The 27,960-nt window shown below is 38.9% G+C and overlaps 2 protein-coding genes across 6 annotated transcripts; one reads left to right on the forward strand and one right to left on the reverse strand.

Annotated features, from left to right (window-relative positions):
* Positions 1–11,150, reverse strand: si:ch211-140m22.7 (uncharacterized protein LOC570370 homolog). Of its 5 annotated transcripts, XM_040147913.1 has the most exons (10): positions 11,092–11,148; positions 10,657–10,794; positions 10,403–10,464; positions 7,733–7,835; positions 4,883–5,644; positions 4,766–4,843; positions 4,541–4,735; positions 3,090–3,153; positions 1,576–1,700; positions 1–334 (listed from the first exon to the last, which is right to left on the reverse strand). In XM_040147913.1, exons 3-10 carry the CDS (start codon positions 10,445–10,447, stop codon positions 303–305), a joined length of 1,404 nt encoding a protein of 467 aa, XP_040003847.1. In that variant the 5' UTR covers positions 10,448–10,464; positions 10,657–10,794; positions 11,092–11,148; the 3' UTR covers positions 1–302. The 5 variants fall into 5 exon arrangements, with proteins under 5 accessions (XP_040003847.1, XP_040003844.1, XP_040003846.1 ...); XM_040147910.1 differs by having other exon boundaries at positions 4,766–5,644; positions 10,657–10,755; positions 11,092–11,150; XM_040147912.1 differs by having other exon boundaries at positions 4,805–5,644.
* On the forward strand, positions 11,137–27,960 carry wdr4 (WD repeat domain 4). The gene is made up of 11 exons (XM_040147914.1): positions 11,137–11,302; positions 13,392–13,460; positions 13,704–13,850; positions 15,248–15,404; positions 17,505–17,617; positions 19,780–19,840; positions 20,719–20,823; positions 23,040–23,104; positions 23,836–24,022; positions 25,305–25,374; positions 27,582–27,960. Exons 1-11 carry the CDS (start codon positions 11,220–11,222, stop codon positions 27,776–27,778), a joined length of 1,254 nt encoding a protein of 417 aa, XP_040003848.1. The 5' UTR covers positions 11,137–11,219; the 3' UTR covers positions 27,779–27,960.

Below are 27,960 nucleotides of genomic sequence, written 5' to 3' on the forward strand. Positions count from 1 at the left end.
TACAACAAACATGAACTGGAATTTATTGTTTTTCTTAACACTCAGCTCAGCCATGGATCAATCTACACATTCCTTATGTCACAGCTCTGAGTTCACTTTGTCAGGGAAATATGTACATCTAATGCTTTAGTTTCCATTTCCATAAAATATATATCTACTGAAACAGCTTTATTCTCAAATGAAAAGCAAGACACTGGGTTTTGCTGAAACTTTGACAGTAAGCAGACTTAATGTTCCACTATGAAGCAGAGATATACTGGAGAAGGGGACAGTAGAAAGGATTATTTGCAGAATGCTGATGTTCACTTCTGGGAAACCTCATCCAACTTGGGTTCTAAAAAACAAAAAACAGAGCCTTTAACATGTTTGATTATGTAGTCCCTAATGTCACAGAATATTCAGCCTACATCTAGTTTTTGGCAGACTTCATATTTTTTTTATGAAACTTGATCAATAGAACATCCATGGAACAAGACCACACAGTGTTGCTGACACAGGTGACAGATCAGTAAAAAAAATCAGCACAAGAATAAAATCAAAAGGGTTCTACCCCTGGAAACAAAGTTAAACTCATGGCAATCTACCCATCAGATCTTAATATTTCATGTTTAGCAGAGGGAATTGTGACCTAAAGGTGGTGGAAAGTAAGAGAGGGGTCAGACTGTCACTAAAAATATTCAACCACTGTGGAACATGAATATCAACAATAAATTGCAGTATGTGTGAGGTTCTTTAGACAAATTAAGACACAGACCAAGTTAGCCATCCTTAAGGTGCTTTTAGATTGTGCAACAATAATGATGTTAGCCTACTGCTTATCAAACTGTGCGAGATGGGTCTAATAAAATCTTGGATGCAATTTGGGTCAATTTGTGCAGTGAATGGGTGATGATCCTAGGCATTATGATGTAAATAGAAAAAAAAAAAGCGTATGAGAGCAGAGGCACATCATGAGTTTGCGTCATCTCTCTGCTTATGTTTTTGAAAATGTGGGAAAAAAAAAAAAAAAAAAAGTTCTTTGGCAACAATGCTGACTCTACAATGCATCAAAAAAAACACAAAAGAGGAGGAAGAGGACAAGATGGAGCTGATTTAACTAGGGAAACACCTTGCATCATGCATCTGATTGGTTTGTTTGTAGATGTAGGTTGTTGCAACAGTCACATTGTTCCTAAATTTCAGGTTGTCATTGGTCATCAAAGCTCTAAATCAGCTGTTGGTGGGCATATCTCACAATATGATCTAGGACTTCCATTTTATATTGACAACCAAAGATTTTACCATGTTTCTCTCAGGAATGGCAGCTTTTATCTCAGACAGACCAATATTGCAGTGTAAAGGGGGCCTTTAGGCCATGTTACATGGCAAACGTAACTTAAAAAGAGGGATCTTGCAAATTAATATAGGTTGCCATCTAGTTCATGAAAATAGGAATTGCATCTGTAACCTTTCAGTATATAAAAACTTAGTTCAGGTGTTGTTCACAGCAGGAAATAAACTGCAAACAACAAAGAACAGCTGTGAAAGAAATGACATGTTTTAATAGTTGACTAATAGTTGATTAACTTGACTCACCTGTGAATTTGAACTCTGGGAAAGATGCAAGGTCTCCACCACCATAGAGTCTCTGAAGCTTTGCTATCTCCTCTGCCAAAGCCTTCTCGTACTCTGAATCTGCATCGACAAGCCCCCCAGTAGCCCTACAGGAGGAGGACAAAGATCAGATATCAGCAAAGTATCAGTTAATTTTCTCCCAGTTTCAATGCATTTTATGGGCATGACATTGGTTGAATCATCAGATCAATCAAATTTCTGATTTTTTCAATAATTTTGATGGAAGAAACATAAGGCAATTGCAGAATTATGCTTCATTTGACTCCCTCTCCCATACACTGCCCTGCTGACAAATACTAGAGCACCAGATATACAGTCCAGACTGTAAGTATTTGGACAGTTACACATTTTGTTCCTCAGGCTCTGTTCTTCAGCACATTCAATTTGAAATAAGATTATGGACTCTACATTAAAGGGTCAAGTCTCAGCTTTAATTTGAATAGGTTCACATCAATATAGAAATTGTGCGAAATATAGCCCTTTAAACACATAGTGCTCAAAGTTTAATCCACCGCAGAAAATGGTTTAATAAGAGCACTATTTCCTCTTGTTTGAGTAATGTTTGATAAAAACTAAGAAACTACACTTTTAAAGATTAAAATTTCTTTAGAAGGAACCAATAGGCTTGGGGCTGAGTACCACAGTACATGCAACTGCTGTCGGTGATGATGCCAAAATGATGATAATTTACAAGTGTACAATATCTCAATTTACTGCTCACTACTGAGTAAACTGAGTGTCTGATATATAGGGAGTAGAGAATCAGTGAATGAAGGACTGATTACAGATACAGCCATGGTCTAAAAAGCAGGTGTAAGGCCACAAAATTCAATGTAGGGGGATTTCTACAGGTTTAGAAATTAATAAAATGACATAGGGTTAAAATCTTTCACAGCATGTGATCTTATGAAAGAAACACTGTTATTAGTGTCAAACTAATCTAAAACTGTGTAATTTGTTTATTTACAAGTTTCACATCTGCCTCAGATTATTTTGACGCCAGAGGGGGTTATGTTTTACATGACGAACTGCAGAGGTCAGTTACAGATTAATAACACAATATACAGTAAAAACACAGTATAATAGTACAGTAATTAAGCAGTGTATTCAGAGGCCAATTTCCACTGAAATGTAATGTAATGTAATAACAGAAGAGACTCATAAGGTTTATATTGTGATAAGCAAAAGAGCAACTATAAAAACACTAAAATACATGCTGTATATTTTTCCCATAGGAATTCTTTCCTCAGCAGTTCTATTCAGCATTAACTACCTGCTTCTGAATCACTTGTTTGGGGTGAACCTTACAGTTCATCATACATTTTAGCTGCCATTTAGCTGCCTGTGCTTATTTTGACTAGTTGAACCTCTTCTAAACCCCGGTAAAGCTAACAACTGAGCAAAATCCCTGTCAAATTTTGTAGATAATCTGCTAAAAAAAAAAAAAAAACCCAAGGTCAGGTAGTGTGACTTACTGGCTTTTTGCTGAGTAATTGCGTATGGATTCCAGGAAGAGCTTCTGAATGGGGTCCATATGAGCTGAGAGTCACAAGGAGAAAAAAAAAAAAATTAATTTGTCTTAACAGAAAAATACTCTTAAACCAGGATCATGTGGATATTATCTGTCCATTTGGCTAGAACAAATCTAGTTTTAACTGTAACTCTCATGCCCAAAACAGCACTTGGGAGTGAAAGACAGTAGGCAGCCTCAGGGGTGAGATAGAAAAGAATGTGTAAAAGGCCGGGTCAGTTGACAGGTTAAAAAGTTGCTGTGATAGGTCTTGCTAGGCTACACATTGACAACATTGTTATAAAATATAGATAAGCAACAGTCTAGTCATTCAAAACATTTAACAGTGAAGTCCAAAGAAGCAATTCAAAATCTTCGATGTTGACTCCAAACACAGCAACCAAACTGCAGTTTCACCAAGTGCTTCTACCATGAATGAAAGGGAAAGGAAAGTTTATATTTATGCTTTATCTATTACCAAAATACACCCAACAATTGGATCAAACATGTAGGGAATGAATACATATTAGTTTTACCATGTGACTCCCAAATAAGTGTGAGAACTGTAGGAGGGGTTAGAGAAGTTTAAGGTAAAAATAAAAAGGATAAAAAAGGTGACGGCTGCAACATTAACATACACTGTCACCAGTGGAAACAGTACCTTTAACATTATCTTGAGTGTTTAACACCAATACAAAAATCAAGCAAAACAGTTCCATTAAGTAACAACACAAAACTGAGAATTTGGTAGTGCTGAAAATTATATTTACTATCATAATTAAACATCTTAAGAATACTGGGAACGGTGGATCTTAAAACCATAGAAACGATCTGTAAATTTGACTAGAATAAAAAACACAATGAGTAAAATGTGGGAAGAACATGTCACAGTGACGTAGAAAACAAAAGAAGTGAGTGCAGTTAGGAGGCAGATGTTAGTACGAAGTGAGGGGGAAAAAAAGAAGAAGAAAAAAAAAAAAGTAAAAAGAAATAAAGCAAGCCACTAATCTCAAGGCAGAATGCGATCAGGTAACACATGCATCATATGTAAAATGGCTGAAGCAGCACAAACACAGACAGTGAATTGAACTATAGCTACATGAAAGATGACCCAGTGGGGGGGCAGGGGTGTATGTGCTTGGTGAATATGACATGAAGAAGGAAAGGTATTGTTTGAGGGTTATTGGCTAAAAGTGCATCAGGTACCACTAAGGGACTATGAGAAACAAGCTGTGCAAGGCAATAACAAAAAAGTTTGTTTGTGATGTCAGGAATCTTTAAAATTTATCCTTACACTCATCACAAACAACTACTGTATATTTGTATAAATGGTGATAAAAATGACTGCTGGTAGACTGCAGGATCCACAGAGGAAAAGAGAAGGATTATGGGGGACGGGGAGGTTGTAGTGTGTACCCTCAGATGGTTCAACTGGTTCAGCTGGGGCATCCGTCTGCAGTTCCTCTCTTGCAGGTTCAGCTACACCTGGAGCAGGGTTCACCAGCTCCTCAGCGCTCTCTACAGGGTCAGAAAATTCAGCTGTTTTCTCAGCGGCTACTTTGGTAGGGGCATCTTCGGCCACAGGCTCTGGGGCCGCATCTACAGGGGCATCTTCGGCCACAGGCTCTTCTACAGGGGCATCTTCGGCCACAGGCTCTGGGGCCGCATCTACAGGGGCATCTTCGGCCACAGGCTCTGGGGCCGCATCTACAGGGGCATCTTCGGCCACAGGCTCTGGGGCCGCATCTACAGGGGCATCTTCGGCCACAGGCTCTGGGGCTGATTCGGCAGTTGCAGCTCCAGTGACAGGCTCTAGGGCCGAGGCAACTTCAGGGGCAGCCTCTACAACTGGTGCTGCAGGGGCTTCAGGAGCGGCTTCGATAGGAACTTCAGCAGCAGGTGCAGCCTCTGCAGCTGTGGCTTCAGGGTCCACTCCGACAGGAGGTTTTGCCAGAGCAGATTCAGGGGCTGGTGCTGCTTCAATAGTAGGGGCTTCAGCTGCAGCCTCTGTGGCTGCAGTAGCTCCAACAGGAGCTTCTGCAATGGGAGCTGCAGTTTCAGCGACAGGGACAGCGGCTTCAGCAGGACCTTCAGCTGGTATAGCAGCAGCAGTTTCAGCTATAGATGCAGCAGCCTCTGCAACAGCTTCAGCCAGTGGTACAGCTTCAACAACAGCTTCAGCGGCAGCCTCAACCACTGATATGATTTCAGCTTTAGCGGCAGCCTCAACCACTGATACGATTTCAGCTTCAGCAACAGGTGTGGCTACAGCTGCTGAAGCTGGGTCGGATATAGCTTCAGCAGTGGGAGTGCCCTCAACCAGTGGGGCGGCAGCTTCTACCGCAGAGGTGGTTGCTAAAGCCTCAGGTGCAGCACCAGAGGGCATGGGCTCTGTGGCTGGTTTAGCTGCAACTGCTGCTGCTGCGGCTGTTGCTGGACAAACTTCATTCTTGGGAAACTGATATTGTTTGTGCTGGACAAGTTTCTCTATATCGAAGTATGTTTTAGCCTGGTTTTTGTCTAGGACGAAGGAGGAGGGTAAGCAGACAAGATGCGTTATTTTTTTAAAAACATTTATATGGTTGAATGACAAAATGGCCCCTATAAACCAACATTTAACAAAATCCCAACATTTTCCCAACAGAAAATATCCTGGCAGTGGGTATCTGATACATGTACTAGTTTATAGGAAAATCCAAAAAGAAATTTAAAAAAGAAACATCAGAGGCCTATGGGTTACCCAAAGGCATACAGGAAATGTATTATAGAGAATTTGAGAAAACTTGATAGAAAAGTATGACAATTGTAACTTTGACCATAACAGCTTTATACTGAGATAAATGGATAATCAAAAGGACGCATTAACACTTGTCAGCTGATGGAGCAGTTAGTCAGTGAAATAATTTTCAAAACCTGTGGAAGGAAAGCAAGATGTGAAAATGATTAACTGTGGTGCATCACATGATAATAATTATAATTAATTTTCAGGTACAGTGGCAAGAACCTTTTGGAATGACCTGGTTTTCTGCATTAATTGCTCATAAAATGTGATGATCTTCATTTAAAGTCACAAGTATAGACAAACACAATGTGCTTAAGATAATAACCTACAAACGTTTGTTGATTGAACACACTGATTAAACATTCTATGTGCTGTTGTAAAAAATACCTGAACCCTTGGACCTTCAGGAGGAAGGAGGAGTTTTTGACCATTCTTCCGACAGATTTACTTCAGCTCAGTCATATTCTTAGGATGTCTGCTGTAAATGGCTCGCTTGAGGGTTTTCCACAGAATCTCTATTGGGTTAAGGTCTGGGCTCTGACTGGGTCACTAGTGGACTTTCTTTGTCATTCGGTAGTAGATTTACTTAATGTTTAGGATCATTGTCCAGCTACATCACCCAATTTCTACTAAGCTTCAGCTGGAAGACAGTCACCCCGACATTATCCTGTAAGATACCTTGATAAACTTGGGAAATAATTTCCTATTATTAGGTGATGGCCAACTGTCCAGGCCCAGAGGCAACAAAGCAGCCCCGAATCATGAAGTTCCTCCACTGTACTTGAATGCTGGGATTAGGTTTTCATGTTGGTATACAGTATCCTTCTTACACAATACAGTATGTAGTGCTGCATGTTCTTGCCAAACAATTCAACCTTAGTTTTCATTAATCCACAAAGGTTTCCCAGTAGTGTTGTGGAGAGTCAATCTGCTCTTTGGCAATCTTCTGGTGCACAGTGATAATTTTTTTTGGCTTCCTCCATGGTTGCCTACCACGGGCATCAAGCTCCATGCAACCATGCACAAAGATTTGTGTATAGTAGACTCATGTACAGAGATATTAATCAGCTCCAATGATTCCTTTAAGCCTTTAGCTGCTGCTCTGGGCTTCTTTTTTACCTCAGTGAAAATTCTGCTTTGTGTCTATGGAGTCAGCGTAGCTGGATGTCCCCCTCTAGGGCAGCGGTTCTCAACCAGAGGGTCACAAATTGGTTGTGGAGAAAAAAAATAAAATAGTATTTTAGACTGGGGAATATTTTTTACATTATTGAGTGTGCTTGTGAGAGTCAATGTGTGCATGCACATAAGTGGACACAAATAAAACTTTCATTTTGGTGCTTTTGTGCCACAGTATTGTGCTAAACCAAGCAGCTATAGCCAGTTTTGCTTGCTATCACATGGTACGACTATGGAGCAATGGCTTCTCAGAAGAAGTATTCCAGCTCAAGACTCGGGAGAACAGGAGGTGTCTCAAGGTGAGTCACCTGAAAATCTGATAGCAGCACCATCAACTGAGAAATGCAAGGTTCCAATAAAGCCCGAGCTTCCTACAACAAAAGAAACTGTTTAGGAATTACAGCCCTGATAGGACGATGCTTCAAAGTACAAATGGATAATGACCCAAAACATCCTGCCAAAGTAACCCAAGAGCTTCTCAAGCCCAAGAAATGGAATATACATACAGTAATGTTACAATAGCAGGTAACTTTCTTCCTCAACCAGATCAATGACACTTTTACCACAGTTCATGCAGGGCGAACGTCATTGGACAGTGATAAAGAATCAGCCACATACTGTGACTGTAGCAGTAACTCTCTGAAACCTACCTGAATTCTTTTTCAACGATTTCCTGGAACCCCCGGATTTTGTGCTAAAGGCTACAGTTGCGGGTGCTCTGCTCAGAGTACTCCAGCTCTCAGCCTGCAAACACTGTCAACAAACAAACAAAAATAAAGCACAAACACAAACACACACGCACACACACAGCTATTTTCGTAGGGAGCAGTAACTGAGCACTGTAAAAATGTCTAATTTCATTCTGTGGGACTGATAACATTACTGATAAATACAAACCACTCAGTGATTATTACTGGGCCAAATGCTAGGTTAACTCAGCATTCATTAAATCAACTTAACATGGGCTGACTTAACATTCACTTCTACATCAAGGAGATGCTGCTTTTCTACTGGGCATATGACTGTCTAAGCAATGGTTTAAGCAGGTTCACCTAAACCTGAACTTGCAGTGGTTTAAAAGGCAGATGTCTAAGTGAATAAGTTAAGCTTGATTGCTGTGGCAAAACGAGTAGAAGTTCAACTAAACTGCAGCTACCCTGGATTTATACGGGATAAGGTCTAGCCCACACAAGTGATTCAGGGGAATGCTACAGAATGTTGTGTATTTATTATTCTCAGATAATGATGGGAATTAACCAAAAAAAAATGATCAGTCTTGTAAGGCAAATAAACGCCATATTATATAAAACGTTGCCCCTGCAATACCTGTATCTGTAAAATATATTAGTCTACGCAATCTTACAATCCATCCATGACTTTTAACCTCCTCAGTTTATCCGATGGTCCGTAACCCTCTTTCTAGTGACAAAAATGAACTGAACCAGATGTGACACCATTTACAGTATTACATTACTTTGACCCATAGTACACCCTTCATAACATCTCACATGGTGATGGATTTGAACTCTCAGAAATCTGCCATTATATGGAATTGTATTATCTTAAACCTCAGTTAGACCAATACTACAGTAGGTTTAACTTAATTCTCTGATATGATTACCTCTATCAGAATTTAAGTGACTTCTACAGGAGACAGCAGCTGGGTTTAGACTAAACCGCAGGCATAGTTTAAACAGCAGCTTCTGAGGACACAGCAGTGGGGTTTCAAGGAACCATTTGATTGGTTGCAGACATCACAGGTTTGAACCAAGCCTTAACCTTAACCTGCAGCAAAGCTAATGACAGAGCAACAGCCCCCAGGTGTTTCTCTCTTCTAATAAAAGAATTTATTGGATTGAAAGAGGAATATGTGATTTTTCAATTACACCCCCCGTTAGTCAATTCATGAAGTAAGTTCTTCCCATGTTGTCATGAAAAAAATGGCCTTCGAGTGACAGTGAGCACTGAAACACTTCTTTATAGTTCAAGATGGACTGTGAACTTAACATTTAATTAAGATTTTTCCATCTTTTTGAACAGCCTCTATATTTTGACTGTCCCACTCCTTGGACATGATGTGTCAATATTGCAACTATACCTGGGTCTTCCCATATGTCGACACTGTCAACTTTCAAGACCCTTGTCTGTCTATGGCAGTCCACTTGAGCTATTAGATATTACATGAAACAAATCTGGAATGACAGAGTACATGCAGAAAAACAGCTAGGGTCTGTGTTTGTAACTCTGAATAAAGATCCATAAAAATATTATACCCCTAAAAAACCCCTGTTCAAATGTTCTAGCTACATGTCTTAATCAAATATTAACTACCAACTTACACATGAACAAGACTTACCCCTGCAGGGCTGTCAGTGAAGTCACTGACATAATAATGTATTGGTGAGGTTTTATGGATCATACCATCTAGTTTACATCTTTTATTTCCCATTAGGTAGCTTCAAGGTAGGAAAAAAACATTTTATTCCACAGTCTGACATTAACATATGCATTCTGTATCTGCTTGTTGCATCTCCTCCTCGAAGCTACAGTATATGAGTCTTCAGATATGTGTTCTTATGGCTAATTTATAAATGTGCCAAGTGCATAATTGTGCATCATTTTATGTAACCAAAATTATGCCAATTTTCTATCTTTTGAAACATTGGGATCTCCGCTATAATTTAAAGCAAAGTTCTGTGGGTTTGAATAATATCTGATTCTACAGCATGAGTTTGTATTTGACTGTCTCCCTGGTATGTCAGTGAGGTGTAAGAGGTTAAAACAAAATGACTTTAATCCAGTCTTAACACAAAAGAGACTTCCAAGTAAACATGTCCTGTACCATTTTAATGCATGGGCAATTTCAAATGTAATCATTGCATCTATATTGGCAAAGGCTATAACTCCCTTGACAACACGCACTGTACTCAGAAAGACATATTCCTTGGCACATTCAGTGTTGAAGCCTCAGTTGGCAGGCCTGGATGTCTGAGTTAAGCCTGCTCAACTGAGGTACGCAGTTGGCTAACAGTCTGTAATAACCACTTAAAATTTGTGCTTTTATATTCATAATTCAGTAAGGTCAGCAATTCATCCTGTCATATGAAAACCATCCATTAAAAGAATTTAACATGAAGCTGAGTCCAGTAATAGCCTCAGATCGAATCACATTCTGGTTAACATTGCAGCCATGAGGTTAGATAAAGGAGAAGACGACACAGGCAAACAACTGACACCCAGTCCAAACCATTTTACTGACAAAGTATTTCCGATAATGACATAAAATGAAAGTGTGTTGTTAACGCTTAAAATTGTATTACCTTGACACAGCCCACTCGTCCTATCCTCAGTAGGGAAGCCGCCATCTTTCTGTACCGCCTGCCTGTTTTGGCATTCAATAAATACACAACGATGAATCAAGAAAATATATAACGACGACATCTTTAACCTACATTGAGCAGTATTAGCATCGTACAAGAGAACAGAACAGCGATAAAGTCCCCAACCTTGTCTAACTGAGATAAAAAGCAACCAGTAGTGTAAGTATCCAATAAAATTTGAAGCTGACTGTTACCTTTTGATAAATAAAGCTGTTGTATGCTCCTTTTCTGATTGTCAGTGGTCCAGAATCAGCTCACAGCTGTACGGACATGGCCCAGTCTGAGTCGATCACCTTTTATGTATTACATGAATGTGAGTTACCGCCCCCTTCCTGCCAAAAGCCCCACATGTGTTGTACGTTATTATTTTTTTCTGTTTTTTACAGTCTGTGATTGTCGTGTACGTGGATAATATTCTGCCATGTTATCCGTACTGAATGTGAATATGTCTTGTTACATATACTGTGAATGTCTGAGCAGTGTACGTTAATTATATTGCCAACTTTTCATATGATAAGATTTACGTTGTTACGTGGATATAATTTACTCTACTTAAACATTTTCTTTTTATATTATTGCTCAGAGAGCTAAACGTGTGTATTTTATATCGGAAACAACCTTTTCCTTACCACCTAGGGGACCATTACCGGCTCTTGTGAACATTCTGTACTTTCTCAAGAGGGGTGTGTTTGGTGATGTAATTTACGCGCGACAAAATATGCCTCTCGCGTAGGCTACGGTCGCGTGTTACACAGTCATGGCTGCTGTCGGTTTCTGTGGAGAGTGGTTTATTTTCACCTGCGACAAGACACTAGTCGCAGTTCACACTAAACAGACCAGGTTTGAATCATTTTATAAGTTTCCTTCATAATTTATGAATTATTTGCAGATGGGTTATTTTATATCTGCTGGATAGCAGTGTTAGCTAGCGGTCAGTCCTTTACTAACGTCAGCGTTCTTACAGATGTTTGGAAGGCTGTGAGATCATGTGAGAGCGTTGATTTCCAGGTTTTTATGAGTTAGGAAATTGTATAAATGTCTGGAAATGGTGAGAAGATGTGGCATCTGCGTGACACACTTTGGCCTTTATCGTAGCGTCATCATCAATACCATCATTATCATGATCTCATATTTGATGCTGTCTTCATCTATAAACTGATGTGGTCATTGTTAGTTGCAAACGGTAGAATATCTTGATATCTTTCTGATACTGAGATCTTTCTTTTGCAAAAGTACTGTGATTAAATTTCAATATTATTCCAGTCTTGGAAGCTAGAGTCACAGATTGGATGACCCCTCTGTTTGGCTAGGTATCGTTTGAATTTTTCAGGACTAATGCCAGCACAATACTTTAATTTCATTTTACAAAAGAAGCCAGAAGTCATTATAAATGTTGTCTAAACACAAGAAGCTGAACAAGAACTTTGTCTAGGTAAAATACAAACGCCTAAAATCCGCAAAATGAGGATTTAAATAATTAATTATCTGATTTAGCTCTAGTGATTAGTCAGTTAATTTATTTGACAATCAACAGAGAAATAATCTGCGACTATTTTGATAACTAACCAACCATTTCCTATTTTAGTCGTAACACCAAGCATTTTCTAAGTGGTTTCATCTCCTCCAATGTGAGGATTTGTTGCTTTCTCTAATTTTTAATATTGTAAATTTCATGTCTTTGGGTTTTGAACTGCCAGTCGGATTTAAGACATTTGATGTCACTTTGGGCTCTGGAAAATTATGATGGGCCTTTTTCCCTATTTTTTTAACAAGGTGAGCCACAGCTGCCCCTACATACATACAATTAAATGATTATTTGAAAAAAAAAAAAAAAATCTGCAGATCAATAGACAAAGAAATAAACTTTCAGTTTCAGCCCTTTTCTGATTGGACAATAAGTAGACAAGATTACGAATCTGATTCCATCACAGCTTTTTTTGTACATGACACCTTTTAGATTCTCTGTGCTACAGAAACATTTCAGTGAGTGTCAAAAAAAGGTTTGAGGTTCAATACCCAGCCCTCCTCTCTTTGGGTAACTGTTATTTGCTTGATGAAAACTACTTCAATATGAGGGCACCCTGCCACCTAAACTAGATTTCAATGGAGAACATCTATTCTGTAACACTGAGAAAGCTTTCAGATTTCCTTGTCATTAGGGCTGTTTTTGATTTTGATTTTAATTTAGTTTTTTTTTTTTTTTTTTGGGATCAATTATTTGATCATTTAATCTATCAAAAGACAGATATGTCTTTTGCTATGCACAAACTCACAAAAGATTGTGATGGACAAAATGTCTATCACAATCTCGTTGAGCTCAAGATAATTTCTCACATGTCTCATTTTGTCTGACCAACGGCTTACACACAGATATTCAGTTTTATGTGATTATAAAATAGAAAAACACAGCAAAGCTGGAATCTTAGAATGTTAAGTGACCAAAAAAAAAAAATCAAAATTATTGCTGATCAATTTTAAGTTGATTGAATAATCAATTAGTTGACTAATTGCTTCAGCTGTACTTCTGAGAAAAAAGAAATTCACAGCAAACCAAATTATATTATTGCAACAATTGGGCCATAACAACTGTACGGTAAGCTTCTTTCTTATTTTTACCTTTTTTAAAAGAAGCAAAATTGTTCCTCAATTTACCTAATGTAAGCAGCATTTCAGATTGAACTGGTATATGAAAAAGCTGCACAGTCATAGTAATAACTATATTCATAGTCTCTTTCACCTTTTGGTGAGTGAAGAAAAGAGGGAGAGATACCTTAATGGGCATAAGTGTTTTGGTTTTTTTTTTTCATACATTTTTGAAAGTTAAACTGAACGGAGCACATGTCAAACCTAGATGAATGGTTAAAAGTAAAGGGTACTTGAACTGGCAGGAACTTTAATTTAATACATCAGCTCTTGTACTTTATTGCAGGGAACCATTTGTTTTTGACTGCAGCACTGCTGAGAAGAAGCCAAAGAATACAAAGAATAACAACAACAGGTAAATTAAAAAAAAAAGATGATTCCTGGTCGTCAGGTAAGTAGTGTTTGTTTGCAAAGGAAAAGAAAGCATAAAAAAGTTTTAAACAACCAAACAAAAAACAAAAAAGTTCAGACAAATACATTGTTTTCTAGCCTCCAAAATAGGATAATGGAAACAGATCTAACAACATGGAAAAATTAACTGAATATGATTGGAATATGAATATGTAAAACAGTTGTAGCTTGTCTCCTCTGTCCTCAGTGATGGCGACGCCTCAGAAGAAACAGGAGGTGACAAAGTGCTTTCTTTCACTGTGTCTCCCTCTGGAAAGCTGGTGGCAGTGACCGATGACACCAAGAGACTGGTTCTGTTTCACTGTGAGCCTTCATGGCAGTGTATCAGCATAAGGTACAATTTAAAAACGTTATCTTCCAGTCACACCAGCTTAATGTACTGTAACGTGACATGAAAAAATTTGGGCAACCCTTGTCAAACTGTTACTGTGAAATGTTATGTGAAAATAAGATGAACTGACATCCAATGGTATAAAATTAAAGATGAAACATTAATTTCAACATTTTAAGCACGGTTAGTGTATTATTTTTGTTTTTTATAAGTTCAGAGGGAAAAAAAAGGGAATGAGCACCACACAAGAGTTCGGGTCCCCAGGAGTTTTGAGCTCTCAGATAAGTTTTACTAAGGACTCAAACCTTAATGAGCTTGTTAGGGCTATGGCTTGTCCACAATCATTGTTTGTAAAGGCCAAGTGATGCAAATTTCAAAGTTTTGTAAATACTCTTTCTCTCCAAACCTTGTCTCAACAATCAGCAGCCATGGGCTTCTCTAAGCAGCTGCCTGTTACTCTGAAAATTAAAATAATTGATGCCCAGAAAGCAGGAGAAGGCTATTAGTAGATATCAAAGTGTTTCCAGGTAGCCGTTTCCTCGGTTCTTAATGTAATTAATAAATGGCAGTTAACCAGAACGGTGGAGGTCAAGTTGAGGTCTGGAAGACTTTCAGAGAAAGCTGCCTGTAGGATTGCTGAAGGCTATATCAAAACCCCTGTTTGACTGTAAAAGACCTTCAGAAAGATTTAGCAGACTCTGGAGTGGTGGTGCACTGTCCTACTGTGCAGTGACACCTTCACAAACATGACCTTCATGGAAGAGTCGTCAGAAGAAAATCTATCCTGAATCCTTACCACAAAATTCAGCATCAGAAGTTTGCAAAGGAGCATCTAAACAAGCCTGAAACAAGTCCTGTTGACTGATGAGGTTAAAATTAAGCTTTCTGGCTGTATTGAACAAAGCCATGTTTGGAGAAAAAAAGGGTGCGGAATTTCATGAACACCTCAAAAGAGCAGTGCGTGCAAGACGGCCCAAGAATCTCACAAAACTAGAAGCCTTTTGCAAGGAATAATAGGCGAAAATCCCCCAAACAAGAACTGAAAGGCTCTTAGCTGCTACAAAAAGCATTTATAAGCTATGATACTTGGCACCTAGGGTGCTACTAGGAACTGACCATGCAGGGTGCCCAAACTTTTGTTTTAAGCCGTTTTCCCTTTTTGTTATTTTGAAACTGTAAAAGATGGAAATAAAAGTTATCTTGCTCAAAATATTAAAGAAATGTGTCATTTGTAACTGTTTGCCTTCTGGAAATCAGGTCATCTTTTATTTGCTTAACTATTCACAGTAACAGAAATTTTGACCAGGGGTGCCCAAACCTTTTCATGCCACAGCACCGTTGATTGATGCAAGGTGTGCACTGTCAGATATGTTAATAATAGCTATCTTTGTGTTACTCAGGTGGGTGGTGAGGAGGTGCACATCCATGGTGTTCAGTAAGGCCGAAGATGAACTGCTGGTGGCTGACAAATCAGGAGATGTGTACTCCTTCTCAGTGGTGGAGCCGAAGAGGGAGGGCGAGCTCAAGATGGGCCACCTGTCCATGTTGCTAGCTATAGTAAGGAACACCAAGCTGCATAAACACTGGGCAAAACATTGAGAAATGCAGTCTTGAGAATTGATAAAAATAAGTGTCAATATGTGCAATTGTTTAAAGATCCAAAGTTAAAGTTAAATAAGCACATTGATTTTTTTTTACATACACATCTCAACACAAGGTCCACTTATAAGCCCTTTCAGACATAGAATACATAACTTTGCTGGCTTCATCAAGCTGTTAAAGTTATGGCTTCAGACTTGAGTAACTTCTACATTGATGTTCCTTACAGCTTCCTATAGACATCACAGCATATGTACGGAAAAAGCCCCATGCTCACGTGATATTTAGTATCTAGTGCACAAGAAGGAGCAGAGAGAGAGAGAGCAGGAGCGTTGAGTTAAAAATTCTATGATAACGAGGAAGAAGAGTGTGATTGACCCAGCTTCTTCCAATCCACTAATATATTTCATACAACTTCATCATTTAATTTTATTAGAGAGTGAATTCTGCTGCCTGCCTGCCTTTTTTGTTTAAAAAAAAGCCTTACAGTGCATAAGCAGTGAATTACAGGATGTAAAGTTGGGACTATTTTAATGCTAACATTACACCTTAGTCAGCGAATGTGTTCTCAAAGATTAGCTTGTTGTATTTGGTGATGATTTTTGATTTACTTTGTGTTTGTTGATAACGTAACCGTACTATTACATTTTTTATCCTGAGCGGAAATGAGTTAAAAAATACTGGAAAGTACGTTTTGAAGTTCTATATTTCATGTATATGCTATATGAAGTTAGGAGACCACAAAATTTATTAAATCAAACAATGACACTACATTTTTATACACTGTACTCTTAAAAGTAATTGGAGAAACCAGCATAATTGTAAATATAGGGATTATTTGTAATACTCAAGTGAAAATCCTTTGCTGTCAGTGACTGCCTGAAATCTGGAACCCAAGGACATCACCAAATGCAGAGTTTCTTCTCTTGAGATGCTTTGCCAAGTTTACTACAACCGCTTTCAGTTGCTGCTTGTCTGTGGCTCTTTCTGCCTTCAGTTTTGTCTTCAGTAAGTGAAAAGCATGCTCAATTGGGTTGAGGTCAGGCAACTGATCGGTAATTGAAGAATATTCCATTTCTTTGAAAAGCTGTTTGTTGCTTTTGCAGTATGTTTTGGGTCATTATCTATTTGTACTGTGAAGCACCATCTTAGTTTTGCAGCATTTGGCTGAATCTGAGCGGATAGTATAGCCCTATACGCTTCAGAATTCATCCTTCTACTCCTATCAGCAGTCACATCATCATAAACACCAATGACCCAGTTCAATTGGCAGCCATACATGCCCTTACCATTACACTGCCTCCACCATGTTTGACAGATGATGTGGTATGCTTCGGATCATAAGCCGTTCCTTTCCTGTTCCATACTCTTTTAAATGTTTTCTGGCAAAGTCTAATCTGGCCTTTCTGTTCTTGAGTGTTACCAGTGGTTTGCACTCTGTATTCATGAAGGCATCTCTTGATTCTAGACTTTTACAATGATACACCTACCTCCTTGAGAGTGTTCTTGACCTGGCTAGATGTTGTGAAGGGTTTTTTTCACCAGGGAAAGAATTCTGCGATCATCCACTTTAGTTTTCTTCTGTGGTCTTCCAGGGCTTTTGGTGTTGCTGAGCTCGCTAGTGCATTCCTTCTTTTTAGGAATGTACAGAATTGTTGATTAGGTCACCCCTGAAGTTTCTGCTATCTGTCTGATAGGTTTATTGAGTTTTTCAGCCTAATGATGACCTCCTTCATTTGCATCAACATCTCTTTGTACCACATATTGAAAGTTCCCATGAACAGCTTCCAAATGCAAATTCAACCCACGGAATCAACTGCAGACCTTTTTATCTACGTAATTTGTCATGAAATAATGGGAACAGGCTACACCTGACCATGAAACTGATTGTTAGTCAACTGTCCTATTACTTTTGACCCTCTGAAAATGAGGGACTATGTAAATAAATGACTGTAATCAATGACTGACTCATTGTGGACACTTAGTGTATAATTTTCTCAGAATGTGTGTCTGCCTGAGTTGGGTGACTGAATGCTTGCCCTTACTGCTGTCCTGTAGACCATGTCACCGGATGACAAATACATCATCACAGCCGACCGTGATGAGAAGATCAGAGTGAGCCACCTCAGGTGTCCATACAACATCCAGTCCTTCTGCCTGGGACATCAACAGTGAGTAACTGAACCTAAAATAGGAAAATCACCCTAAAGTGTTTTAACACTGGATATATGAGCAGTTGTACTATAGTACTGCACTACACAAATGTAGCTGATTTATTGTATTCTTCGGTGAACCAGAAAGAAGAACATTACAGCAGTTTAGCCTGCTAGTTATAAAAGCATGCATTTGTCTCACTTTGGAAATGTTCTTCAAATGATAGAATGCTGTTTTTGTGACACCCAGCACATGACCTTAGAAATTAAAATCACTCCAAGGACTCTTGCTTCTTGGCTTGGGGTGAGTCCCAGTGTAGTTTTTCTCTCTGAGCCCTATAACCAATGATCAGTACTTCTGTTTTATCTTGATTGAGCTGCAAGGAAGAAGGAAAGAGAACATAGCACAATACAAGTAGCACATAAAGATGTAATAATAATGAAACTACTAATAAAACTAATAATTATAATAATAGGGTGAATAATAATACTAATAAAACTAAATATAATAATAGTAATGATAATCATAATAATTGAAGCAGTGCGTGTTGAGCAGGATCATGGGGGCAGTAGGTGGTTGGCAGTCACAGATCCAGACTCTGCAGCACCAGGGGCAGAAATACCTGAAGAAAGCGACAGGAAGAGAGAGGAGAGAGACAAGAAAGCACAAAACTACCGGAGAGAGAAGCCGTCAAGTTTCTAACGAGCATTGATGGGATATGAAACCAGTCTGTCTGGAATAATGTTCTATGGACAGATGAAACCAAAGTAGAGCTCTTTGGGAATGCAATGCATCAGTTTGTTTATTGGTGACAAAATGAAGCCCATAAGGAAACGGACACCCTACGTTCAATAAAACATGGTAGAGGTTCTATCATGCTGTGGGGCTGCTTTTCTGCCTCTGCTACAGTAGGCATTGAACATATTAAAGGAATGATTAAATCAGAAGATTACGAAGGCATTTTAGAGCAAAATGTGTCAGTGTCAGAAAACTAGGTTTGAGGTGAAGGTCTTGGTTCTTTCAGCAGGACAATGACCCAAAGCACACATTCAGAAGCACAAAAATATGGTTGAAAGGGAAAAGATGAACTGTTTTAAACTGGCTAGCAATGAGTCCTGACCTAAATCCTTTTGAAAACCTTTGGGGAGAGCTGAAATGCTATTGCAAAAAGGACTCCTGCAAACTTAAAAAAAACTCAGAAAAGCTTAATCACATAGCACTAGAAGAGTGGCAGGCACTACCAGCACACAGGTACGAGAAGCTTCTAGAGGGCTACAATAAACATTTCTTGATATTCAAACACAAAATCTGATTATTATTTTGCTATAATGCAAGTTTTGTTTTTATTTTTATTTTGTTCAATTACCTTGGACATTTTATTAAAATATTTTGATTGGATTTTGGATAATTTGCATTTGTTTATGAAGATATTCAGGGATACCAATAATTCCAACCAGGATTGCAAAGCTGAGTGTCATCAGCATAGCTGTGGAAAGACATACTGTGCCTCCTGATGATACTGCCCAGGGGTAACATATACAAATTAAAAAGTAACTGTCCTAAAATTGATCCTGGGGTTACACCATAGGTAACCTCAGCCTCATCTATTGATACGGAAATTTTCTTATAAAACAGTTCCAGACAGGCCAATTTGCTCACTTAATCTTGTCTTTTAATGTTTTGTCTAAGTTTAAAAAGCTATTTAGCTGATTAAAATGTAGTTTCTCCAGAGATTTGAAATTTGAAATTAATCTACAATTGCACAATGTTATAATATGCATGTTCCGTCTCCTTAAAAAGAGGTTTAACTAAAGCAGTGAGAAAGACACCAAGCTGTAGGGAGTGATACACTATGGCATGGGTGTCTTCAGATACAGAATTTAAAAATGAAATTAAAAAAAGGGAAGTAGGAATTGGATCAAGGGAACAACTGGAGGGCTTCAGTTCTGTTACTGAGAGTTAAAGCATCAACCAGGCTAAAATGCTTCAACTTGACATCACTCTGTACAGGGGATATAGTTAAAAGTGCAGTGTGCTTGTTCTGTTGGCAGAGACCAGATCTAACATTGACTGTTTTGTGTGTATGCTCATTGAGGTTTCCCAGGAGGAGTAAAGTTTAATTTCATCATTATCATTATTGTTCCTGTTTTTTTTCTCCTCCCCCCCTGCTTTGTGTCAGGTTTGTCAGTGCCTTGCTGCTCCCATCAGCTCATTCCCACTGTCTGCTGTCTGGATCAGGGGTAAGTTACTTTAACATACACATGTACATGCACACAGGCCACTTATCAATATTCTGAGCTTTATGTCCTTCATTTTAGTCAATAGACAATTGACATTTTGATGAAGATGTAAAATTAGAATTTCCACCTGCTAGATTATTTTTAGCTGAACTTTTATGGTTCACAAGTCCAACATCTTCGATTTCTAACTCAGCTGTAGAAGAACGTGTACCTGCTACTTTGTAACCTAAAGGTGCTATATGTACATTTTTGCTATCGCTACATAGCTAATGTTAGCATTAACAGCTGTTTACTTACCAGTCAAGAAGAAATATCACAAGTTCTGCATCAAACTTCATTCCTTTACTCACCAAGAGCTGTCTCCAGTCGTAGAAAGCAACACCAATGTCAAGTCTTGTTTTGCTTCTATTTCTATCACTTCTTTTGTTCTACTGAAGTTAACATGCTAAGCACCTATCCCCATCCCATCCCATCTCATCTCGTAATACTGCTTCGTGATAGTGAATCACATATTCAGACCTCTTGTCTTGTAAATGCAACGATGGCTTAAGCTCTTGGCAAGTGACTATTTCCACCACCACGACCAACTGCTCCCGGCAAGAAAACTACTTCGGTGGCAAAACCTTTAAATTTCGAGTGCAGGACCGTTACATGTGAATGAATGTACGTTACATTCAACCCCTTGCCAAACGAGTTCATGCAATGCTGATTAAGCCTATCAGCACCAGGTAAATGTCTCAGTATTTTGCATTATACCAGAGTTTTTAGTTTGGTGTCTGTGGTGACATTCTTGCGCTGCACACTCGTGGTGATGTGTTTTACGTCAACAATGTCCAGTTGAGTTTCAGTGTAATTTGAAGTGTGTTTGTGTTTGTCAGGATGGGACCGTGAAGCTATGGGAGTATAAGTCTGGCCGTAGGCTGCAAAGCTTGGACCTCAAAGAGCTTGAAGAGACACCGAGCTCTGAGACTGACAAAGAGAAGGTAACCACAGCGTGTTTTGCCTGACAACACTGCAAACAGCATACCATACCAGGAATGCAGAAACAAGACTAAAACTATATTCTGATTCCATCCTACACACTAATTCTGAGCAGTTTTGGAGTATGCTGTGTGTTCACACTAAAAAAGTGACAAGATGAAGTATACTCAAAGCAGAAAGAATGCATGCTAAATACTGTCAATCCGAATCTTGGAAAACAAAAAATAAGTATTAAACCTTAGGAAAAAGCATTTTAATGTCTTTTTGCAAAGTTTAACTGGCAGTAGCATTCTAAAGTTGCAGTTTGATTGACATCCAGTGTCGCAGGTTCCTGTTAGTATAAAATGGTTACATATCTTGATCTATTATCTTGACAATTAGTATGTAGTATAGTATATACTACATCCAGTCCGGGTGTCGAAATGTCCTTTGGCAAGATACTGAACCCAAAATTGACCCCTATGTACCATCAGTGTATGAGTGTGTGTGTGTATGTATAGAAAAAGCACTGTATGAATGTGTGTGTGAATGGGTGAATGTGGCATGTAGTGTAAAGCGCTTTGAGTGGTTGATAAGTATAGAAAAGTGCTATATAAGTGCAGTCCATTTACCATGCTAGGTGCTCTGTGAGACTCGTCTTAGTGGTGCTTTGAGCTAATTGCTAATGTCAGCCAACTACCATGCTCACAGTGACAATACTTACTTGCTGACGTTTAGCTGCGCAGTTAGACATTTAAAATTTGTACTCGGTGAAAAGTCAGAGGATCACCAAAGTCATTACAACACAGCCCATGGGGAAAATGAATGTCTATACAAAATTTCACTAGAATCTAGAAGTGGTGGACCAACCATTCGACCAGTCAACCAACTTTTACATCCACAGAGCCAGTGTTTACTTGCTGAGCTGTGGTGGAGAGATAGTAAAAGGGTTCACACACACATAATGTAACTCTGCGCTTCTCTCTCTTTGTATTTATGTCCATGAAGACAGCTACAACATTAGCTTTAGTCAAAGAATGCATTTTTGCACAAATAACTTTAGGAAGGGATCACGCTACAATCAGTATTGAGAAGAGGAATGATGATACATATGGCATATTCTCTCGACATATATTTGGCATGTTCTATTGGGACAAAATTGTATACTTGAATTTTCAGTGCAGTCTGACACAGGTTTGTATTGATGGCCAAAATCTGAGAAAATATGATCAAATTATTCAGTGTTTCCACCACAACAGTATACTTTTTAAGAAGGAAGAATGTTCTCGAACAGGATATAGACCCTCATGCAACACAAAACTGTTTGAAACTGATCCCTCAATTTCCAGACTGACTCTAAGCACTTTTAGAGGTATATTCTTAGTTTTAAACAAGTATTCAAGACCTTTATTTTTTGAAAATATCCTGTCCAGGTAAGCATGACCTCAGACCCCACCTGAGGTAAAATCAGAAAATCAAAAAAGTTGTAAGTCATTACCAGTGTCTTTGATCTGTGTCATTTATGACATTTACACTTTGTGATATATCTATTTTTAACTTATAACACGGCTTACAGACAGTTAAATATGCAAAGTTACTTTAAAGTGTGCTCAAAATCATCTTTAGCAGCACACTTCAGGCAGCCGATGTTAAGAAGCTCTTAATAGCATGCACATGCTGTTACGCACTGCTTTGGAAAATTTGTGTAAAAAATGTAAGAGTGTTTGCAGAAACACTAATATAAAACACTCTTGACTTCTAAGACCAATTGTTATTGGGAAACAAAGCCTAAAACAGTAAAGTTGTGGGTCATAAAACCAAAACAATGAGCTGAAAGATGCTAAAATGCTCAGCGGAGATGAGGGAAACTGCAGAGTCAGGAGATATTTATCTGTGGATGTGTCACTAGAACCAACCCCTTTCATGTATATAGTTATTTGATCTATTGGCAATATAGAATTATTGATAACAGCAGCTTTTAAGTGTTTGTCCTCTTTCAAGCACCAAGTTAGAGATATTTAGAGGGACCCTTAAAACTCTGTAAACAGGGCAGTGCTGCTAATGAGACCTTATTGTCAGTGAGTTTCCTCTATAGAAATAATCGTTTCAAGCAATCCTTCAAAGTTGGTAGTTTTACCAATTATAAGAAGAAAAAACTGACCTATTTTGTACAATGAACAACAAGAAACCCACGATGACTCCAACCACTTTCTCTGTTTGTCTTTGTCTTATTTGCCAGAAGCCAACTGTGTGCCAGATCGCCAGCTCCCCTGATGGATGCCACATTGTTGTGCAGTGTGAAAGGTGAGTGTAACTTGCTGTGTTTGAATCAGTCATTGGACTCTGCAAGTATATGGAAAAGACAAAATTTTGTGTATACACTAACCGAGTAGTTTAACCTACAAAAGTGCATCATTGTTAATACATTTATCAAATCATCATCTTCCATGTAACTAGTAAATACAGGAGTCAGATAAATGTAGTGAAGTAAAATCATGTCTCACATAATTGCTATGTCATGTAAATTTAAAACCAAGCTAAATTCCAGTACTTAGAAAAATTTATTTGATTGCTTTTCACCTCTGAACACAAGTACTAGACAGTAATGTGATCATGGAATGACAGCAAAAAAGTAATAAAACAAAGGGGAAATAAAAACATAACAACCACGTAGAAATTGATTTTTGTTTTTTGTTTTGTTTTGTTTTTTTGCTTCCAGAAGTGAGTGAACATGTTGACGTTGGTTTATCAGTGACACCGCAGCTGGCTTGAAGCTATTTTTGCTTCCGATCATTAAATGTATTTTTGGATGTATAGAGTCATAAGGTCACTGTGGAGTTCACCAGGTTGTACAGTATATATTGTACATGTAACTGACCCTTAGAGTAGGCCACAAGCAAAGTGGAGCACAAATTAGCCAATCACTTAAGTCATTACTTCCCTCAAGTCTTCCACATTCAGAATTGGCCTCTAAAACACTGATGGATCCACTCAGTGATCAGCTGTTCAATTTAATCTTTCTTGTGTGTCCTCAGAGTGTCCACAGTTCAGTTTTTCACTCTGGACCGGGTGAGTGAAGAGAGGCTTGTACCACACAGCAGGCTCTCCCTGCCGCACTGTCCCCTGGACATGACCTTCGACCCAGAAGGACGGCTCTGGGTGCTAATGGACTCCAATGATGCACCACTCCAAATCTACACACACAGACAAGACTCCTGGGAGGTACAGTGTGATACATTTATTTACATTTGGATATTGATTTTATTTTACTTTTAATTGTAGCTTTCATACATAAACACGAGGATTTGTTGAAAAGATACTGAAGTGGTTCAAAATCTACATATTGGCTGAGTAACTGTAGCCAGTTTTTGTACTGAAATTGTGAGTTTTATTACCATTTTTGCCCATCAATCTGCCCCCAAAAACCTTAATGACAAAGAGAAAACATGTTCTTAGGAATTTTAGCAAATTTATTAAAAATCAAAAAACTGGAAATTCTCTCATTTACAGAAGTAATTAGACCCTTAATTCAGTATTTTGTAGAAGCCCTTTTGGCAGCATTTACAGCTTCAGGTCTTTTTGGGTAAGTCTACAAACTTTGCACACCTGGATTTGGTCAGTTTATCCCATTCTTCCTGGCAGATCCTCTCAAATGCCATCAAGTTGGATAGGAAGCATCTGTGAACTGCCATTTTCGGGTCTCTCCACAGATGTTCTATGAAGTTTACGTCTGGGCTTTGGCTAGGCCACCCAAGGACAGTCAGAGACTTGTCCTGAAGCCACTCCGGCGTTGTCTCGGCTGTATAATTCGGGTCAATGTCATGCTGAAAGGAGAACCATCGCCCCAGTCTCAGGTCACATGCACTCTGGAGCAGGTTTCCTTCAAGGACCTCTCTGCGTTTGGATCCTTCCCTCAATTCCGACAATCTCCCTGTCGCTGCAGCTAAGAAGCAGCCCCATAGCATGATGTTGCCACCACTTTGCTTTACAGTTGAGATGGTATTAGCCAGGTGATGGGGAGTGCCTGGTGTTCAACAGACATAGTGTTTGGAGTTCTGCCCAAAGGGTTCAATTGTTCAATTTTGTCTCATCAGACCAGATAATCTTTTTCCTCATGCTCTCAGAGTCCTTTAAATGCTGCTTGGCAACCTCCAATCAGGCACTCATATGCATTTTACTCAGTGGCTCCTGTCTAGCCACTCTACCATAAAGGCCTGACTGATAGAGTGCTGCTGAGTTGGTCGTTCTATGTTTTCAATAGGTACTTCACAACCTCTTGGAATTTTCTGTTATTAAAATGTAATTTTTTTTTAAAGAAAACTACTCGTTCAGGAGCTGTGTCTGTACTTGTATTGAATCCCTCTGCAGTGGCTGAGACACAAAGGTGTACTGACTGGCTTGCTGGTGTTGCCAAGTATTTCAGATATTTGTTATTATAATTCCATCCTGTGTGCACTGGCTCTCCCTGACCTTACACTGGCCTGTCTTCTTCTGCTACATCTAGTGTGATGCTGAGAGCCCTGAACTGAACACAGTGTCTGAAGCCCTCAAGCCATACTGGGAGAACCTTGAAGGTGAGTCATCATCATCATCACACACACACACACACACACACTCACATGCACACGTACTCCTCCACACTTCATGCAGCCTTTTGGCCTCCTGTCAGTGTATCTTCAGTGTCCTCCTTTGCTCATCCTCATCCCACTGGCACCCTCTAGACAGAAATAACCTGCTGTCTCACATGATCTCACATGCCCATCCCCCAAACATCTTTTGCGCTGTCACAGGCAAAATACAGCAGGGTTATGGCTCATTATTATCTGGTTTATTAGCATAACCTCTGAATTGATCTTACTAATGCAGCGTGTAACAATTTGGATCACTGTATGCTGACTAAGAGACTTAGCAGTGGGTGGGTATCTGAGTCAGTCCTGCTGTGGTTCTCCTACCACCTCTCTAACAGACACTGTGGATAACTATGCATCCTCATCTACAGCTATGTCTCAATGGAGTGTACAGTACAAAATTCATGATTCGATACATACATTTGTTTTAGGGGACAGCTGGGAAAACAATAGAAACAGAGAAGACACATTTTTTGTGATTCATTTTGAAAAATGTGCACATTAAACTGTTAATCATTGGCCAAATTTCTTACTGTGAAAATTATGGTTCTCAAATGTTTGCATATGGTCAGTAAGAAAAAACGCCAATTTCTATGTGTCAGTTATTATTTCATAAAGGCTCTAACCTGCATATACTTAAATATAACACACAAATTGTCCACTTTTTTCAGGTTCGCTTATTTGTTTATTTGAAATGGTTAATAAAATCTGAGATATGAGCAGGGATTCAGAGGTGTGGAACCAGACTGGCTTTAATCACTGCACCCGCAACTGTTTAGCATTAAAAAACAAACAGCATCACACAGCATCACACAGGGCAGCTTATTTATCTGCCATCCCTAGAGCCACTAAACTTTTTAGCCAGTTTAGTGGCTCTAGGGATGGCAGTGTATGTCGGTCAGTCGGCCAATTACTTTGGTCAAGAGTAAATTATTTCAACAGCTTCAGGACAAATGTTTTACAGACATTTCATGGAAGGGGGTGACTCCTAATGACTTAGGTGACTTAGGTGATCGTCTGACTTTTCCTCTAGCATCACCATGAGGTTTATATTTGTGGTTTTAAGTGAAATGTCTCAAATGGATTTCCATGAAATTTGGTCCAGATATTCATGTTCCTCTTAGGATGAATTTTAATACCTCTGACTTTGCCTAGCGCTGTCATCAGGTCAAATTTTCAATTTGTCCAATACTTTGGTTTATGACCAAATACCTAGAAGGTTAATCATGTTCCCATCAGCCTCAGCTCTACTGTGTTGAGTGCTAATACCAAATGGTAATATGCTAACATGCTAAACTACGACAGTAAACATAGAAAACATTATACCTGCTGAACATTAGCGTGTTAGCATTGTCATTGCGACGTACAGCACCGCTGTGACTCTTAGTCCTGTTTAAATGTATGTTAATTTAAGATTTTTGTCTGATTTACTACTACTTTAAGACAACTTTTCTTTTATTCTATAAATACTTGTGATATACAGATTTCATGTTTAGACGATATAAAATGCGTCTTAACAGGTCAAGTTTGGTCATGTTAACACAACCAAACTTGACACGTTAACATGCCTTCTCTGGTTTTGGCCAATGAGGGACCTTGAATAAAGATACTTACACTTATTCATGAGGAGGGTTGCATCAGTGATGTCGAACAAAAACGCAGGGCAGCATTAGTGCATAATTTAACAAATAATCATTTGGTGCCGGAGAGGTGTGGGAACTCTGTGTATCTGATTTTGATTGCATTTGGAGCAGAGTGAAGTTGTGGTGCTTAATGTTTGTACTATATATCCATGGTTTGTACATACTATATATTCTTTGAACCTTTGGGCGAGCTACTCTTAAACGTTGGAGACCCCTGCATTTCAGGTCGGGTTTTTTTTTTTAATATTCTCTGAAGGACCTTAAGAAAGAGATTTTAACCAAATGAGAATAAAAGTTCTCATGGTATAAAGCATGATAATACAGTATCTTGCTTCAATCTTGGCTTACTTGGAGCTGGCTTGTGTTTATGAAGTTTTAATTTTTGGTTTATGTCCCCACCTCTCCCATTTCATATTTCCATGTGGTTACTTATCATAGGTGATTTAAAAAGTGTGCAGCTGTAGTTCCTGTCACCGACCATCTTTCTCCTGCTGTTCTCTTACACAACAGCCTCCACAAGGACCAACAACAGCTTTGAGCATCTGTACAAAACAAGTTTTGACAATGTGACGGCATACCTGCAGAAGAAGCAGCAGAGAGTGCAGGAGCAGCAGTTGAAGAGGACAATGAAACAGAAAGCGAACAACAATAAGAAGGCCAAGAAAGAGAAGTCAGGAACTGTAACTCAACAACTCAACTCTACCTGAACAGACACTTTGAAAAGAGCGCTATTATTTCCTTTTATGTTGGATGCTTTGAATGATGAATCTGCATTGAATGTGTGTATCAGTAACACACATGGAGTGTGTGTGCTTTGCCACATGGCCTTTGTAGATGGATTTTTGTTTTCCTCAAATTTTTAAAAATAAACACAGCAGCTAACATTAAA

The sequence above is a fragment of the Xiphias gladius genome, chromosome 16 (genome assembly GCF_016859285.1).
Source record: "Xiphias gladius isolate SHS-SW01 ecotype Sanya breed wild chromosome 16, ASM1685928v1, whole genome shotgun sequence".
NCBI lineage: Eukaryota > Metazoa > Chordata > Actinopteri > Istiophoriformes > Xiphiidae > Xiphias > Xiphias gladius.